Raw genomic sequence first — 17,171 nt, 5'->3', positions numbered from 1 at the left:
TTAACATAAAGTATACCCAGTTAGTAAAGGTATAGGGATAAAATTAAAAGTTAAGAAGAAAAAACATTATTTATAGAGGTAATATTTGAAATTATTATCAATTTTTAATGTTTATTTATGAAAATTTATATCAAAAGAGTGAGTCACGAGACAAAAGAAGTTCATACGTAAAATTAAATTTAACTTTACTCTTCTTTCAGGGCAAAAGGTGGCGTTGTCTGGTAACTATATATTACACAAAAACTGTCTGAAACTGTAAATGTATGTATGTAAAAGATTTTAGAATTATATTATAGTTATTCTGAGTTTTTATACGTGTAGGAGTACTTCGAGTCTTTATTATAGAGATATAATAAACTATTGAATATACTGAATGACGGTTGATAGGTTGTGAACTTTCTGTCTTCTACTCAATAAAAACCAGTGTGTCGCCAGACATATGGACTTTCCGGTCTTACACGAAAAGTGTCATGTTATCCTGAGTTTATTTGGCCGTACTTACCACAACCATTTATTTCACAGTACAAGGGGTGTATCCTATTTTTACAGAGGTTGACTCTGGATTCAGTGTAAAACCACTTCATTCTAGTAAAGCGGAGAATGGTGAACCATTGTAAGATGAACATCTTGTCATAGAAGAATGGAAAGCATCTTCGTCAACAACTATAACTACAACAGTCTAGGAAAAGATAGGAGTGACTGGAGAAACAGCGTAACGCGCCCTCGCCGCGCCTCTCTAACGCGTCATTGACCAGACGGTAGAGGAAACCCTTGTGGCCCCGGTTCCGACTCCGGGTCCCTCGGCAGACGAAGAGGACGACGTGTCTCGGAGGTCCGACGACGTGTGGACTCGGTTCGTCTCCAGCGTGTCCGGACCCCCGGCAGCCGTAGGACGTTAACCTCACCGGCCCACTAGTCTTTGATCCAGTAGTGTTTTAGTAATGTTTCCCATCTTAATATTTAAAAAACTATGAATGTGTCATATCCTCCTAACGGGAAGAAACTCAGGTAAATGATGATACGAACCATTTTTACCGAAACAAAACACAAGTCTCACAAGAAGGGTCTAAATAAGCCCTGAGCGAAAACATGCTAACGCACTTAGCACAAAACTCTAGGTATAAATCAATCGATATACTTATTGATCTGCACAAACAAGCTTAGCTAACATGCTGAGATTCCACAGATTATAGAAATATAAGTATCATCACTGAGCGATAAGAACTCGCGACAGGGGAAGCAAATACAGACAACACACGACGTAGCTTTAGGGAGCAATTATTATTATAATTATTCTGATCAAAAGTTGTGTTCAATGGCATTAAAACGAGAAAAACGCGGCTGAAGGTTAATCCAATGTGTCTGACTTTGAAAAAAATATTGATAATCCATAATTCAATTTTTATGTCAAAAACTGAGTTTTAATATTAGCTGCTAATGATAGCTTCCAGAGTGTATGACAGCTTCCTGTTTTGGCTACGCGTCACTCTCACTCCTTATTTGGGAACGTGTGTGTGTATGTGGAACTTCCCCTCGATTCCATTGGCTCTAGCGGTTAAAAAGAGGTGTCAATCATCAACATCGACCAAGGGCGGCCAGAGATAGGTCAAATCCACCGAAATGACCCCAGAAGTGTTTTCTTTGTGCTAAATCTCTATAAAAGTCAAATTTAACTTGTTTTGCATCAATCTTGATACAGGGTACTTATTATATGTTATAGTTTGGATTCCTAAAGCTTTTAGTCTACGATCCCATCAAGGGTGGTTTTCAAGTAATGTTCTTTTTTTGGACAAACACAATAATTAAAAATGTTTTACTAAATTCAATCTGAATTTACTTTAAAATAAAAAAGAAATCTATATTGATTCTGACTTTTCTACATCCAACTCACAGGTTTATCATTGCTTTGAGAAAAAAGATTATGAATTTTCCCCTTTTAAAAGTGAAGCAATGTTCATTTGTTCTGGGAATGTCATTTTTGAGCCTGAAGCCTGAAGCTTGGGGCTTAATTTAAGCCACCCCATCATCATATGATTTATGAGTTTACAATGTACCATATGCCAGGCTGAAATGATGGAAAAAGTGTATTCCATCAACACCAATGAGGCTGAACTGATGCTACTTTTCCCTACAAGGGATACTGAACGACACAACTGTTGGGATTTTCCAAAACTGCAAAGAGCTCCGCCTGCGCAGAGCATCAATCCGCCGCTGTACGGTGTCTGCAGAAGCTTTCCGCCTGGCCCTCTGCCCTCACAGGCTCCAGGAACTAGACGCCGCCTGGACCTCCGGCGGCCTCACAGGGGCTAACATCGTCTCGGGCCTGGCCTCCAACCCGGAGTGCAGATCAAGCCTGCGGAGGTTGTGCCTCACTGGGCTACATGTGGACTGGGAGTTCCTCGTGGAGGATGGAGTTGGCTTCAGCTCCCTGCAGGGCTTGAGGACGCTCAATATGGCCAACACAGACCTGACTGATGCTGTCCTGGAGGATATCTGCTCTCTCCCTCAGCTGGAGAGCCTGGACATCTCCTGCAGCGCCGTGTCAAAGCTTACTGCACTCCTCCATTGCAAGAACACGCTGAGATCTTTCATCGGCCACAAGCTGCAGCAGCTGGATATGTCGCCTATCAGGTGTCTCTCTGTCCTCAGTCAACTTCACACCCTCAGGCATCTAGACTTTTCAGAGGACCACTTTGCTGTGGATGACAGTGACGGGAAAGACGGGGAGGACATGGTGCGGCAGCTTCTGGAGGGGAGTGCTCAGGTCCTTCCTTCACTTGTATCCCTAGATATCTCTGGACGGAAGAGGACCAGTGAAGCATCAGTCAGAGCGTTTGTGGAGGCCAGAGGTGGACTGGTGTTCTTGGGCCTGCTAGCCACCGGGGCTAGCTCCTGTGAAATCCTGACTTCACAGAGAAACTTAAAAGTAAGGCGCTAGTGCTAGCATCGGTCATAGAGTTGACGTCGGAGCATGTTATGGGCAGACACTTAAGCTGGAGTCTCGCATATGTTTCTCATTATCCTTTGACTTGAGGCTGTTTGTATATGCCTGCTGCATTTCCTGTCTCTTTTAAAATGCTGATGTGCTGCTGTGTATGTTCAGGTAACCGGAGAGGCAAATGAGAACCAGGTGTGCGAGGCCCTGCGGAGGTACAGAGACCGCGAGTGTTTCATACGAGAGGCCCTCCTCCACCTCTACAATCTAACCACTGACATTGACAAACCTCGGCCTGATATGCTAAAGGTACTACGCATATCATTGTGCTGGAACAATATCTTCAAAGCATCATTTTCTTTTTACAGATCAGACATTTGAATTTGAAAGTCTTTCTACCTCATTCTCCTTTGTAAAGAGGCTAGTATTTTCCATCTGTTCTTTTCAGCTAAATGGGAACAAACTGTACAGCTAAAGTCAAGATGTCCTCTGACCTGACGTAGTAATTACTGTATTTTAGTCGTGCTCGCAAAGAGGAGGTTGTGTCTAGTAAAATAGAACAATGCAGCATCACAGCTGTCTGGGTGAGTTTTAAGAGGTGGGAGGGTCAGAGAGACGCGCTGTCCCATCACTGTCCACAAAACTGACACCCAAATTCTAGCTGCAAAGGCGAAGAAGAGCACACGTCAAAAGCCCCCCTGCCTCAACCCCACATTCAGCCCTTTCCATCTTACTCTGAAGCACATGAGTTGTAATGCACTTCTTGTTTCCTGTAGCTGGTTCTAGAGGGGATGCAGAGCCACCCCACCTCCCTGCACATCCACCTGGTGGCCACAGCGTGCGTCTTTAATCTGACCGCTCAGGACCTGGCAGAGGCCATGCCTGTCTGCCTGCTCACCTCCACCGTCACCCAGCTGCTGATCGCCATGGAGAGCTTCCCCAGCCACCAACAGGTCAGAGGACATGCTCAGTGTTTCACATTACAGGCCCATTTTCATATTTTGTAGTTTGTGGCACTGTATGTCTCTCTTGCTAGCAGGTAACTGTCCTTCACCATATTGGGACCTTAGATTTGCTGCATTTTGTTACAACTCCCTATTTTTTATAGCCTTCATTTCAACCCTTTTTGATAGCAGCCATACCTCTGTCAAAAAAGCAATCATACGCCTCTATCAACACATTCCTTATCATTTTCTTAAACATACATATGATTCTAGATAAGTCTCTTCATTTTCAATTCCCATGGTGCAACGTAGAACAATACATTCTTCCCCAGATCCTTCAGAACCCTTATCCTAGGAAAACAGACTACAGGAAACGGGACACCCCAAGAAGCACAACAGGGCCTCTTTAATTTCCTGAGCATTTAAACCCCATTTTAAACTTAGCATAGTTGTTGTGTAATAACTGAATTGCAGTGTGAAGTTATACAAATCCTTTACCATGGAGGGAGCATCTATATAAATGATAGTATCATCAGCATAGAGGTTTATTTTGGATTGATTGTCCATTCCTTAACCTTCAGACAGTATTGAGTTACTTCATAATGCCTAATTCTTCTTCATATTTTCTTACACCCATGTGGTTTCCATTCCTCCAGGTGCAAAAGAACTGTCTGCTGGCGCTCTGCAGTGACTACATCCTTCAGGACATCCCTTTTGACAAGTTAGTTCATGAGCCCACAAGATAATCAGCGCTCTCAAAGAATGGCACTGTATTGTTTTTCCAGCTAAAATATATTTTGTCTTGAAATCTAATTGCCAAAAGAAATAGTTCCTCCAGATGTAAAAATGAAGACTTGAACTCAAATGTCTGCCCATATGTTTGTAATACTCTGTTCCTTATGTCCACAATGTGATCATGGCTCAGGTATTTTGCGGTCACGCTGGTGATTAACTGGTTGCGAAGCCACGAGGATCCCACCCTTCAGAGGATGGCGGTGGCTGTCATCTCCATTCTGGTGGCCAAGGTCAAGACACTGCTCACTTACTGTGCATTAGTGTGCTGCAGGGAAAAAGTATAGCAGCTGTTAAGAGCCCTGTGCTCAGCCACCACCTGTACTTCTGCGTAAATAGTTCAAACATCCAGCTTTCATTTAGTCCCTGTGTGATAAATATGTTCTACTGTGACATTTAGGAAAATATAGAATTCAATTAATTGATTGGTTTTATTTACAGTTGTCCACAGAGGAGACTGCTAAACTCGGCAAGGACGTCTTTATTATGAAGGTATATTAACACTTGCGCACTTTAACAAGGTCCCCAGCTTAGCACTTGATATGCACGAGTGTATTTCTAGTCTCCCCCTTTCTGTCTTTCTCACCCGCTCTATTTTCCATGACCTACCATGTACTCATTTGCTCACTGTCACCTCATTGCTCCATGCACTCACGGTTTGACGTTACCCCACTGTTCAATTACGTGTAATCAAGCCTCTCTATACCTTATTTTTCGCTTATTGTATATCCATTGTTGTTGTTTTTTTATTTGCATTTTAAGATATTAGTTGGTTACAGGGCATACATAAGGAAATGAGATACAATTAAAAAAAAAAAAAAACATCGAATAACTAAATAACAATCCATAAATCTAAAAAATCTAAAGAAAGAAATAGAAAAAAAGGAGGAAAAAAAACAAAATAAAAACCTTTCTCTTTGACTTTGGTGTTTTTCCAAGTTATAATACATGTGGTTTCTTATTTAGAGAAATACCACAAATAAAATGTTCCCTTAATGATCCTCTTTTTATCTTGATTAGTTTATGTCCACTTGTTGATATGTTGTTTAGGTCAATACCACCACAAGATGTTGCCTCCCAAGCATTCTGTTTTTCCCCTTTTTAGCTTTTAAATGTGTCTTTCTATCGCTCCACTCCGTCTCATGTTCTCTCCGCTCATTTCCTCCATCCCACAGCAGCTGCTGGCTATAGTGCAGCAGAAAGCCATGGCGGGAGCGATGGACTCCACTCTGAAGTTCGCCCTCAGCGCTCTGTGGAACCTGACGGACGAGATGCCCACCGCTGCTCGCAATTTTATCGAGTGCCAGGGCCTGGGGCTGTATGAGGAGGTTCTTGAGGTACAAGGGCCCCAGAAATACATGTTAATGCTCAAATGCACCCACCAACACGCAGGCACACACACACACACACACACACACACACACACACACACACACACACACACACACACACATCTTTTCGTGCTGTCCTTTTTTGTGTTCCAGACCTACTACACTGAACCCTCCATTCAGCAAAAAGTTCTTGGCCTTCTGGTGAGTGAGTGTGTGTGTGTCCCTTTTTTCGTGTTCCAGACCTCTACACTGAACCCTCCATTCAGCAAAAAGTTCTTGGCTTCTGGTGAGTGAGGTGCTGTGTGTGGTGATGTGGTGTGTGTGTGTTGTGTGTGTGTGTGTGTGTTGTGTGTGTGTGTGTGGTGTGCTGTGGTGTGTGTGGTTTGTGTGTGTGTGTGTGTGTGTGTGTGTGTGTGTGTGTGTGTGTGTGTGTGTGTGTGTGTGTGTGTGTGTGTGTGTGTGTGTGTGTGTGTGTGTGTGTGTGGTGGTTTTGTGAAGTACAATTTCAAACTATGATAAAGTTAGTTAAATGTTCATTTTTGATAAGCTTAGCTTAGCCTAGCTTACACATGTTACAGGTCAACCAATGAAACAAAATGTAACCTTTAAATTAATAAGGGATTTCTCTGGGTTTAAAGAAAGTTCAAAACCTTTGGGATGATTGTAAGTACAAAACTCAACAAAATGTACAACATGAGTCTCTGTTTTTAGACATTTGAATGCAGAAATGTACCATGTTATAAAACAAAAGTTGTTTACAGCTTTTTGCAATCGTTCCCACATTCAGGATGTAATAATCAGGCAGCAGCTGAATTTGAGAGTTCTTTCAAATATTTACATATTGCTCAGAAATGTTTAAAATCATTTGAGAAATATGATTAAAATGAACTCCATGTGTTGGCAATCTGACATATTATAATTGCCGTCATGGTTTGTCTCTCTCTGTTGCAGAACAACATAGCCGAGGTGGAGGGTTTACAGGGGGACCTGATGGAGGAGGGCATGTTGGAGCACATCCTCAGCCTGCTGCAGGACTCTGAGGTGGAGGTGGGGGTCCGATACTTTGCGGGGGGGACTCTGGCACAGCTCGCCTCCAGACCTGAGGCCTGGACCCTGGGCGACGAGCTCCACAGCAATACCGTGAAGCAGCTGGTGTGTGTGAGAGAGGAGCGTTATAGGTGCTAGTCTACATTTCCCCTTTGGCTCTTGTTTAAAAGTTTATTTTCTTTTGTTCCAGCATGAATCGATAATGACATGGAACCAACTCGAGAGGGAAATGGTCTCTTACAGGTGACGAAACAGAAACTTTTTAAAAGTGGAGTCTTTAAAGGATGCTTTCTTTGATGTTAACCCCTTCCTGTAGTGTGTTATATAGCTTTATGTGCATATAAATGGTCTGCAAAGGCTAACATCCTAGGGTTCCCTACAATACAATACAATATATACAACTTTATAAGCTATCAAGCTATCAAATATGTTTTGCGGCTCCAGACAAAATAAATTGGTGGAAAAGGGGGCAAAATCACTCTTTTGGTCAAAAAGGTTGCAGACCCCTGGCTTAGCGCTTCAACACATAGTACTTGTTACGCTAAGGGGCGGGACATCTCTTAGTGGTTGACCAAGCACAACAGAGCCGGTCAGCTAACCAATCAGAGCAGACTGTGCTCTGGTTTCAGACAGAGGGTGAAAAGAGGTGCTGCAGCACAGGCAGTATGAGAGAAATAAAGAGCTTTTTGAACATTAAAGCATGGAGACATGTCACAGTAGAGACACTAAATACAAATGTGAAATAATTATAACTTCAATTCATATAGCGCCTTTCAAGAAACCAAAGGACGCTTTACAATAGAACGAGGGGCCGTGGGGGACACACAAAGAAAACGGTCGAACAACAGGGAGAAAATAAGAAGATAAAAAAAAGAAATAAACAAAGATTGATCAATAAAAAAGGAAGAGGAGAGAGCTAACTGACAAACAGATTTGTTTTGAGTGCTTTTTTGAAAATATCCACAGAGTCAGCAGTCCTGATTTCAAGGGGGAGGGAGTTCCAGAGGGTTGGGGCTGCGAAGCTGAAGAAAACCTGAAAATTAGCATTATAAGGCCCCTTTATTAAATCTCCTCATTCTGTCTATTCTATTTAACATCAACCTACATGTTGCATAACACTTTTTGTTGTCGTTTCCCATCAATAAGACATCCTACATTCTCTCGACACTCTACCATTCCATTTGGTTGCTGATTTAGTGGTTTTTTAGAAGGGAATCTGGAATTTGCCACACAGACCATCACAAGAGTGCCTTTTAAAATCTATTAACAACACATTTCTATGACTGACACCGTTTACATTCCCTCTTACCATCGATGCCAAAGAAAATAAACATTCCAGTTATTAAAGCATAAAACAAAACAAAGAAAAAAGGTTTTATCCCTGTGCTTTATCTCCTTGTTTCCACATTTCAGGTCGTTCCGTCCATTTTGCCCTCTGCTTCAGACTTGGCAGCCCTCGGGGGTGCAGCTGTGGGCAGTGTGGGCCATACATCTGGTCTGCGGTCAGAATAGTAAGACACAAACACCCTTCTGAGGGGGTATTTAGGGGGAGATTAACAACTGGGATTTACAGGGGTGGATTCATAGGGGTCGGCACATTTAGATACATGTGTTACAGTACTGGAGCTGCAATGATAATAAGACATCACCTTTTGAGAAACTTGGTCGTGGACATTTTTTACTTGCAAACTAGAAAATAATCTATAGATTAAACAATGTTTAAAATAGTGGCTGCGCTTTACTGTATTTCATCATTTAAATATACAACACATGTGCACCATATGTAATATTCAATAGATGAATGCAGACTTCTCCGGAGTATTAAGATTTGAGTGTAAGCGTGCTCAATCTGCCAATCCTCTCACATGTTATGCTAACGTCTTCTCTCTATCCTCTAGCTTCACATTACAGGAGCATGATGGAGAAGGAGGGTGTGACTGAACTTCTGCGGGCTTTGGCTGAACATCCCGACACACACAGCGACATTAAAGAACTGTCAGACAGCATCCTGCTCATGGTGGATCAACAGCAGAATTCCTCGGCGTCCACCAAGAACCCCATGAAGCCTCAAAACTCTCGACAAAAGTGAAATATAATTTATTTGTATTTATTGTTGAGGTTGAAGATAAAGAATTGAATCACATTGGAATTTTTCTGTCAGAAAAGTGTAATTTATGTCAAAATCTTTATTTAAAATGCTAATTTAATTTTTAATTATTTTGCGGAGGAATAAAGTGTTTACATACGTGAAATGAATATGTTCACATTTCATTTGTAAAGTTAAGGGACAGAGAATCTTGTGTTTGGTAATATTGCATAAAATCCCACACCTGTCACTAGGGGGTGCTTTGGTACTGTAGCTTCAGGGCTTTCTGTCCCTAAGCTCTGTGTTTGTACAATATTTACTCAGCACATGATCAGACTTAAAATCAAACATGATCCCAAGCAAAATATTAAAGCCACCTGTTTATCTGTCTGTACCGAGTGCATCATTATAAAGCAGTCATGCTGGAAAACAAGTTATGTCTCTCTCCCGGTATCCTAGATGCTGAATTTATTTTAATTTTATATAACACAGCTGGAAGACAGAACCGCTTGTAGGCATCTACAGAGTCTATTCTAATTTGCCCTATAAATAAATCCTTTTGAAAAGTGAATTAACAACCTCCCGTGAATATATGAGTTGTACCACAGTGTTAAAATGTCAAATCACCTTTAATTGACATTTTTCAATCCCTAGAGGATTTTGTGCTTGTGATTCAGCCAGGTTAGTCATCTAGTTGCCAGGTGTAGGCTATATAAGACAGAAAAAAAACAGCGTAAACTGATACAGGATCAGCATTTAATCACCGCTTCACCATTAATGTCACAGAGGCAGTCCTGGAGGGTTAAAGGTCATGCGCCCCATAATGAACATGGTGTGGTGTTACGGTAAGAAGTTCAAAGGCAAGAGAAGTGTGTGAAAATGCCACTGCTTTCCAGGCAACCCAGTCTCACAGCATTTCGTGTTATAGTCACGACATTTAATCTATTGATTCGTGTTCACCAACACGATTTTCCTCTTTTAAAAAAAAAAACCAATGTATTTCTATTGGTAGTATGTTTCGTGCCTGCAAAAATGTCTATCAGCTGTGCACCGTTATGGTGTAAATATAGCCTATTTACCAATTGGATAAAAAATATAAAAGTCAGCCGAATTAATGTTGATAGTGCAAACGAATCACGTAAGGAGGTGAACCAAAAAGATAAAAGTGGTGTTCATTGCCTTATTAGGTTTGTGGTTTCAAGAGCCCATAAATAATCAAGTGACACACGAGAAAGCGGCAGGAAGAAAGACTATCAAATGACTGGAGGAAAGAATTTTAAGAGTAGTGTGAAATTAGCTTATTGCCTGATATATCAAGTAGAAGATTAATACTACTGTGACTGTCAGGTCTGTGCTCTATATATAAAGTTACAGCCAGCAGCTAGATAGCTTAGCTTAGCATTTGGACTCGAAACAGCTAGCCTACTGTTGGGCGCTAACAAAGTCTGGTTAGCATTACTAGCATTAAAGCTCATACAAATAAACATGTTTGATCTTTACAGAAACCACAATTTGGGGAGGTAATTTTTCGGATGCTAGCAACTGTTTTCGATAGCTAAATACGTACAATTATAATGAATATTTTGAAGCATTAAAAAGCTGGATTTTATTAATGACAGGAACACATTAAAACTAGACCCAAAAGAAGGATTAATGCATGTCAGAATACATACACCTTGTAAAAGTTCAATGTGGTGTTTAAAATACGTTCTTTACATGAATTTTCTATGGGCTCAACATAAAAATATAAGCCATAGCTGTTTTCATGTGTTTCATGTCTTTATGCTAAACTAATCTGCTTGCTGTAGCTTCATATTTAGAAAACAGACATGAAAGTGGTATCAATATTGAGCAACAACGCAAATAAGCACCTCTCCTAAATAGTCAAACAATTCATTCCAGAGTGCAGAAGCAAAGACAGAAATAGGTATGTTGACAGGTGCAAAATAGGATTTATGGACAAAAATATCACAAGTTAAATAAAGCATTGGAGGGATAAAACTGGAGATGAGAGGAGCGAAGTAAGTCATAGGAAAATTAAAGACCCTTTCATGCTCCATGATAGTTTGAGCAAAAATACCCTGGACCAATATGCAGTTCCCTGTCTCAGTTTGAAATATCATTGTGCTGTTTTGAATTGGAGCTTAGTGTGAGTAAGCATCTCGTTATCTCACTTTTGCAGACAGCTCTATTGGATTACCATAATCGTGAACCAGTCTGAGCACCCAGAATACACTAACGTACAATGCATTTCAGTTGTGTGTGTGTGTGTGTTTGCTTGTTCCCTTGTGGGGGGGAGTTTGCATTTGTGCAGTTATACCTGTATCTGTGAGCTAACAAGGACCCAATAAAGACCATACGTCTTTGACTTGGATGCTAATTAGACACCAGCTACCCTTCTAAATACACAGAGAGCAAAAAAGGAAACAAATACATTCAAAGAGCATGAAGAGAGGTCAAGCAAGAAGAAAAACAGACCAATTGTGATGCACAAAAGGACATAACATCGTCTCTCAAATGACCTTTTATTGCTGGTGAAGGATACAGAGTTGGCAGTGTGTAGAAATGCAACAGCTGTTTCAACAGGAGCGTCCTTCTCTCTGCGGAGTGGATGCAGGGGCTTACTCTTCACCATCAATCAATAGCCACTTTTGCAGAGGAGGGTTTAGCAGAGTCGTCACTGTCACCACTGCTTTTTTGCAGATGATGTGGTTCTGATGGCTTCATCGGTCTGCGACCTTCAGCACTCACTGGATCGGTTCGCAACCGAGTGTGAAGCGGCTGGGATGAGGATCAGCACCTCCAAATCTGAGGCCATGGTTCTCAGCAGGAAATCGATGGACTGTCCACTCCAAGTAGGGAATGAGTCCTTACCCCAAGTGAAGGAGTTCAAGTATCTCGGGGTCTTGTTCTCGAGTGAGGGAACAATGGAGCGTGAGATGGGCTAGGGAATGCTCCGGTTTTTGGACAAAATTAACATGGGATCACTCGGTCAATGTACGTACTTCGTCTCACTGGAATATTAATGGCCAGATTGAATACAACATCGACCCAATCTCTCCGGTCAATGACAGGAGAGTTTTGAAAGTGACAAAACACTGTTCCACACCTTTAAAAACACTTAAACAATTAAACAATGTTTACCCAGGATCCATGCACCTTCCCTGGCTTGTAAAATGTGGTGATGCGCCCTGGAGGTATCCTACTATTTAAAACATGTATACACTCATGTACACCATTCATAGGGTTCCCTAATACAATGCACATAGTCTGGAGCTCTCACTGGGGTCCTGCATATGCTTTAATCAGGCTTGTCCATTTGGCTATCAGATTGTTAACGAAATGGACAGATCCACAGTTTTCCCCCTAAAAATGATTTTTAATCATTATCTTTGCATTTAAATGATTGATGTTATCATTAATACGGTTCCTTAACACAATGCACATAGTCTGGAGCTCACTGGGGTCCTGCATATGCTTTAATCAGGCGTTTTAACACTTTTTCCCACGAAAATGATTTTTAATCACTTTTATGGGGCTATATAAATCAAATTCCGGGTAATGCGGAGCACAATTGTACCTTTTACTATTTTAATTTATTTGTATTATATATCTTTACCGCACCGTTGTGACGAAAAGGGAGCTGAGCCAGAAGGCAAAGCTCTCTGTCTACCGCGCCATTTTCGTTCCTACCCTCACCTATGGTCATGAAGGATGGGTCATGACCGAAAGAACGAGATCGCGGGTACAAGCGGCCGAGATGGGTTTTCTCCGCAGGGTGGCTGGTGTCTCCCTTAGGGATAAGGTGAGAAGTTTCGGTCATCAGGGAGGGACTCGGAGTTGAGCCGCTCCTCCTTCGCGTCGAAAGGAGCCAGTTGAGGTGGTTCGGGCACCTAGTTAGGATGCCACCTGGGCGCCTCCCTAGGGAGGTGTTCCAGGCACGTCCAGCTGGGAAGAGACCAAGGGGTAGACCTAGAACCAGATGGAGGGATTATATCTCTTCGCTGGCCTGGGAGCGCCTTGGGATCCCCCAGTCAGAGCTGGTTGATGTGGCCAGGGAAAAGAAAGTTTGGGGCTCNGTGGGGTGACTGCTTTTCCTTTGGCTTTTAGATTTTAGCTTAGACCAATAACTACTGGCTGAAGCTTCAAAGTGCAGCATCAAGTGAGTATTACAAGTCTCACCCTTGTCTCTGCATTAAAGCTACAAACAAGCAGTTAATCAACAATGTGTAACTTCTTTTCAATTAATTTGTTTGTTTGTGTTTGTAGCGTTGTGGAGTACAGATCATCTTATTTCGGAAGTTTTACAGAGTAAAATGTGCAGCAGAGTTGATTGGTGTTGCAGTCCATTATGGAGGCAGAACTTGATGCTTTTGTCCTGCATGCTTGTGGCCTTAAAGGTTGGGGGTAGGTAAGTTTCGACACGGGCTCGAGTGCACTAAAAATTTGAAAGTACACAGACAGCAAAACCCAAAAGAATCCGCCCCTTCCTTCAGACTTCCTTACAGAGCACCTCCTCCGGCCGAGAGCAGGCTGCAGTAACGTTACATATCAGGCCAAGCTAATACACATCAATTTTTTATGGATTTTTGTCAAAGCACTTTAGATATTCATTGCTATCGGGATGTTAAAGCGCATTCCATGGGAATATAACAAAAAGTGTATCTCGAGCCGGTTTCTGAAACTTACACTACCCCACCTTTAATATGTTCTGTACTTGCATGTGGGTTGTGTCGAAGATGCAAATCCTTTAGTATATTATTCAGCTGAGTATAGGCCTACAGTACCACCAAGTGACCCATAGTGAAACAAAAATGTCAATAGTGAGAGTCTTCAGAGCCAAGTGTTGCTTGCATGGGTACCACAAGAACGATGCACATGTTATTACTTTGGCTTCCATCTTCCTCACTGTGCTGACATGTATTAGGGCAGCAGGCTCTCCAATTCCTGGCCCGCCACCCTTACCCTTGCCTATGGCATTCCATGGCCTAATCAGTGGCTTGCAGATGGTTATGCACTCTCACAGGTTTGAGACGACTTATATGCATGGGTTGTAATGTAAGATAAAATGGGGTTCACTACTATAATCTCAGTAGACATTGCAGATTTATCTCAATATATTTTACTGAATGAGGCATGCAATGTTCACCCAATGCCCAACAATCCAACTCGTGCCGACCATATGGCCACTCGCCACCCTCCCTCTGGAACTCACTCCCACAACCCATGAGAGACTGACCTCACCACCTTCAAAAAAATTACAAAAACTCACCTATTCAATCTGGCTTTTAATGTGTGATTGTTTTTGTATTATTTGACTTTAACTCTATATATTTATTTGTTGTTCTTTTCTTTTCACTATATCTGTAAAGCGTCTTTGAGCACCTGTAAAAACGCTAACAAAATAGATCTATTATTATTATTATGTGTTCAGAGGTATCTCAGCACACGGCAACTAACATGTACAGTAGATCGGTCACTACCTTGGATTGACACTTCGGCATCCAATTACGTATGTCCTGCCAATGAGTGTGCTTAGGATGGTTAATGCAATGCGTACTGCCATGAGTCAAGATCACTCCCTTATATGACGAGGGAGTGCAATCAAACAGAGACATACCCACACTCCTGACTGAATGCTGACATACATCAGCGGTGTATTGGAAAATGGTTTACCCTTTACAGGAACAACTTCACAATAGACATTTATCAGCAAATATTTGGACCTTTCATTGCAGGAGCAGCACTGGCATGTGCAGAAAATGAGACAATGGGCCCCTGGGCAAAGACATGCACCGTCCTCACCATTTCTCTTACATAAGAGCAAATGCCTTTTTAATAATGTATTTGTGCTGTATTTGTTCTTAAATGTCGTTTGCTTTTAATCTGTAAAAGCACTTTGAATCGCCACGTGCTGAAAAGTGCTATATAAATAAAATTGCCTTGCCTTGCCTATCAAGGCAACAACGTTATAGTGGATGATCAGCTTTTTTTGTTTTTTGTTGTGTTTCTTTGTGGTTTTTATATATATTCATGTCAATTTGTGTCTGTCAGCAGTCAGTTTGTGTCTCTTTATAGTAGTTTTGTGTCCCTTTGTTGTCCCTTTGTATCTCTATGTAGTTATTTTGTGTGCCTTTGTAGTTATTTTGTGTCTCTTTTTTGTAATTTTGTGTCACAATCTTTTTTAAGTAGTTTTGTGTCTCTTTGAAATCATTTTGTATTTTTAGGCAACTTGGCTTGCACCTGCGCCCGGTCGTCCCGTTCAGTGAGAACAGGTGAAATGAATACCTTAAATGATGCATGAGACCAGGGCCCTGAAACCTGAGCATAATTCGACCATCAATCATTTTATTGATTACACCTGTTATTTTTGGGAAATTATAGATCAAATGGTTTAAAAAGGGTCAATAATGAGTAAAGCACATAATTAGCTTTGCGTTTGACACTGACACTCAACCACCCAAAACCAGCATTCTTAGTATGTTGTTATATCGTTAATACCAATAACTTTGTATATGAAATTGATTCTGGACAAATCCCACTAATATGCATACAGTACGAGTGCCAGTAAATGTTTGAAAAAAGCTTTTTTCGGTGGTATTGCAGATTACATTAAAGAAAGACAACAGATTGTGTGGAGTCAGAGTTCACATTAACCATTATCATTATTAGCATAATGCCAAAAATAATAGCCGTTTTTAGTAACAGACATTTCAAATTTGTAAAATAAATGCATAGGGGATGCCAATAACAATAAGGAAGGCTCACAAAACATTTAAAGGTCCCAGTGAGCCATGGCATTGTGGCATTAAACCAGCATGCACAATACCCTGAAATTGAAGAAGCTTAATGGAATTCGGCCATCATTTATTTTATTAGCTGTGCTTTTCTCACTGATGTCAAGATACCCTCTGTGAAAATGATGAGTAACCTATATTTTCATACATTCAATCATCTATACACTTTCATAATAAAACTTTAATAAAATGTGCACAACATAAAATGAGCGGAAAACAACTGGTTCAAACATTGTGGAAGGATACCCTTCTTCTCAGATACCTTATAAGTCCATTTTGTTCCTAAATTAGGTATAATGATAATATATTCCGAGACACAACTGATTGTACAGATACAGCACACATACATTGGAGCAGCTATTTGTTCCCCCAGTAAAACAAGGTCTCCTCATCCTGCCCCTTCCTTTATAACAGTTAATAACAGTCGAGTCAGGGGAAATGAACTGGTACAGACAGTAGAATTAGTCTCAAATGTTAACACTTCAGAGTATCCTTTTTCATTCTTTAATGATTGAATTAGAGCTTGTACACACCTCGTAAGGCTTTTTGGTGCATCAACAGTGCATGCAGAAACAGAGAGGACACTGCACTCAAACCAGTCAGTCAACAAAGAGAGAATGAAGTGGAAATCAATTATCACACCCTCCTGTTTACTTGCCATCTAGCGGGGCCCACTGCCAAACCAGACCTCAGCAGTTGGCTCATGCTGTCTGTCAACTTCACAAACAGATCTTCAACACAAATGCCTCAACTGCAGTTTTGTTCAGAGTAGATGAGAGAGGTAAACTATCAGTTTATAACTCCAGCCCACTGTACCAATAACGGAAAGGCTCAGTTCTGCAAAAGCTCAATCAAACATGCATGATACACATTAGTGTGTACATCATTGTGCACAAATGTATTCCTTTACACACGGATGCTTCTCCTCAAACATATGAGTAGAAAGGTCACATCACATAACATTTCACATATGGGGTTGTAAAGTCACAATTCTCTTGTTGCCATTATCGAGGTCCACTGGAGATTATTTTGAATACCTTTATGGTATAAGGGTTTAGCTAGGGTCTAGAAATAGATTGTCATTAACTTTTGTAAGGTGTTTCCACCCAATTTGTAACGTTGTAGATATAAACAAATTGTACAACATTGACATTCTTGTTTTTAAGTAGCTGAAAATATCATGGTCAGAGTTAGTTTTTGATGATTACTGTCAGGGTCGGTTCTATGGGGGGGGGGGGG

General features: G+C 41.2%; 1 protein-coding gene across 1 annotated transcript; it reads left to right on the top strand.

Annotated features, from left to right (window-relative positions):
• Positions 1–2,116: 2,116 nt before the first annotated feature.
• On the top strand, positions 2,117–9,525 carry LOC104967917 (protein zyg-11 homolog; the record flags this gene model as incomplete). The annotated part of the gene is made up of 12 exons (XM_010797456.1): positions 2,117–2,926; positions 3,104–3,244; positions 3,712–3,888; positions 4,536–4,600; positions 4,805–4,904; positions 5,113–5,163; positions 5,847–6,008; positions 6,156–6,203; positions 6,954–7,154; positions 7,240–7,292; positions 8,463–8,560; positions 8,948–9,525. Coding segments are annotated over 12 exons (2,097 nt in total), but the record flags the coding sequence as incomplete, so codon positions are not given.
• Between the last annotated feature and the right edge of the window lie 7,646 nt (positions 9,526–17,171).

Source organism: Notothenia coriiceps, unplaced genomic scaffold (genome assembly GCF_000735185.1).
Source record: "Notothenia coriiceps isolate Sejong01 unplaced genomic scaffold, NC01 NC01_scaffold00037939, whole genome shotgun sequence".
NCBI classification, from domain to species: Eukaryota; Metazoa; Chordata; class Actinopteri; order Perciformes; family Nototheniidae; genus Notothenia; species Notothenia coriiceps.
This window is presented reverse-complemented; position numbering and strand designations above follow the sequence as displayed.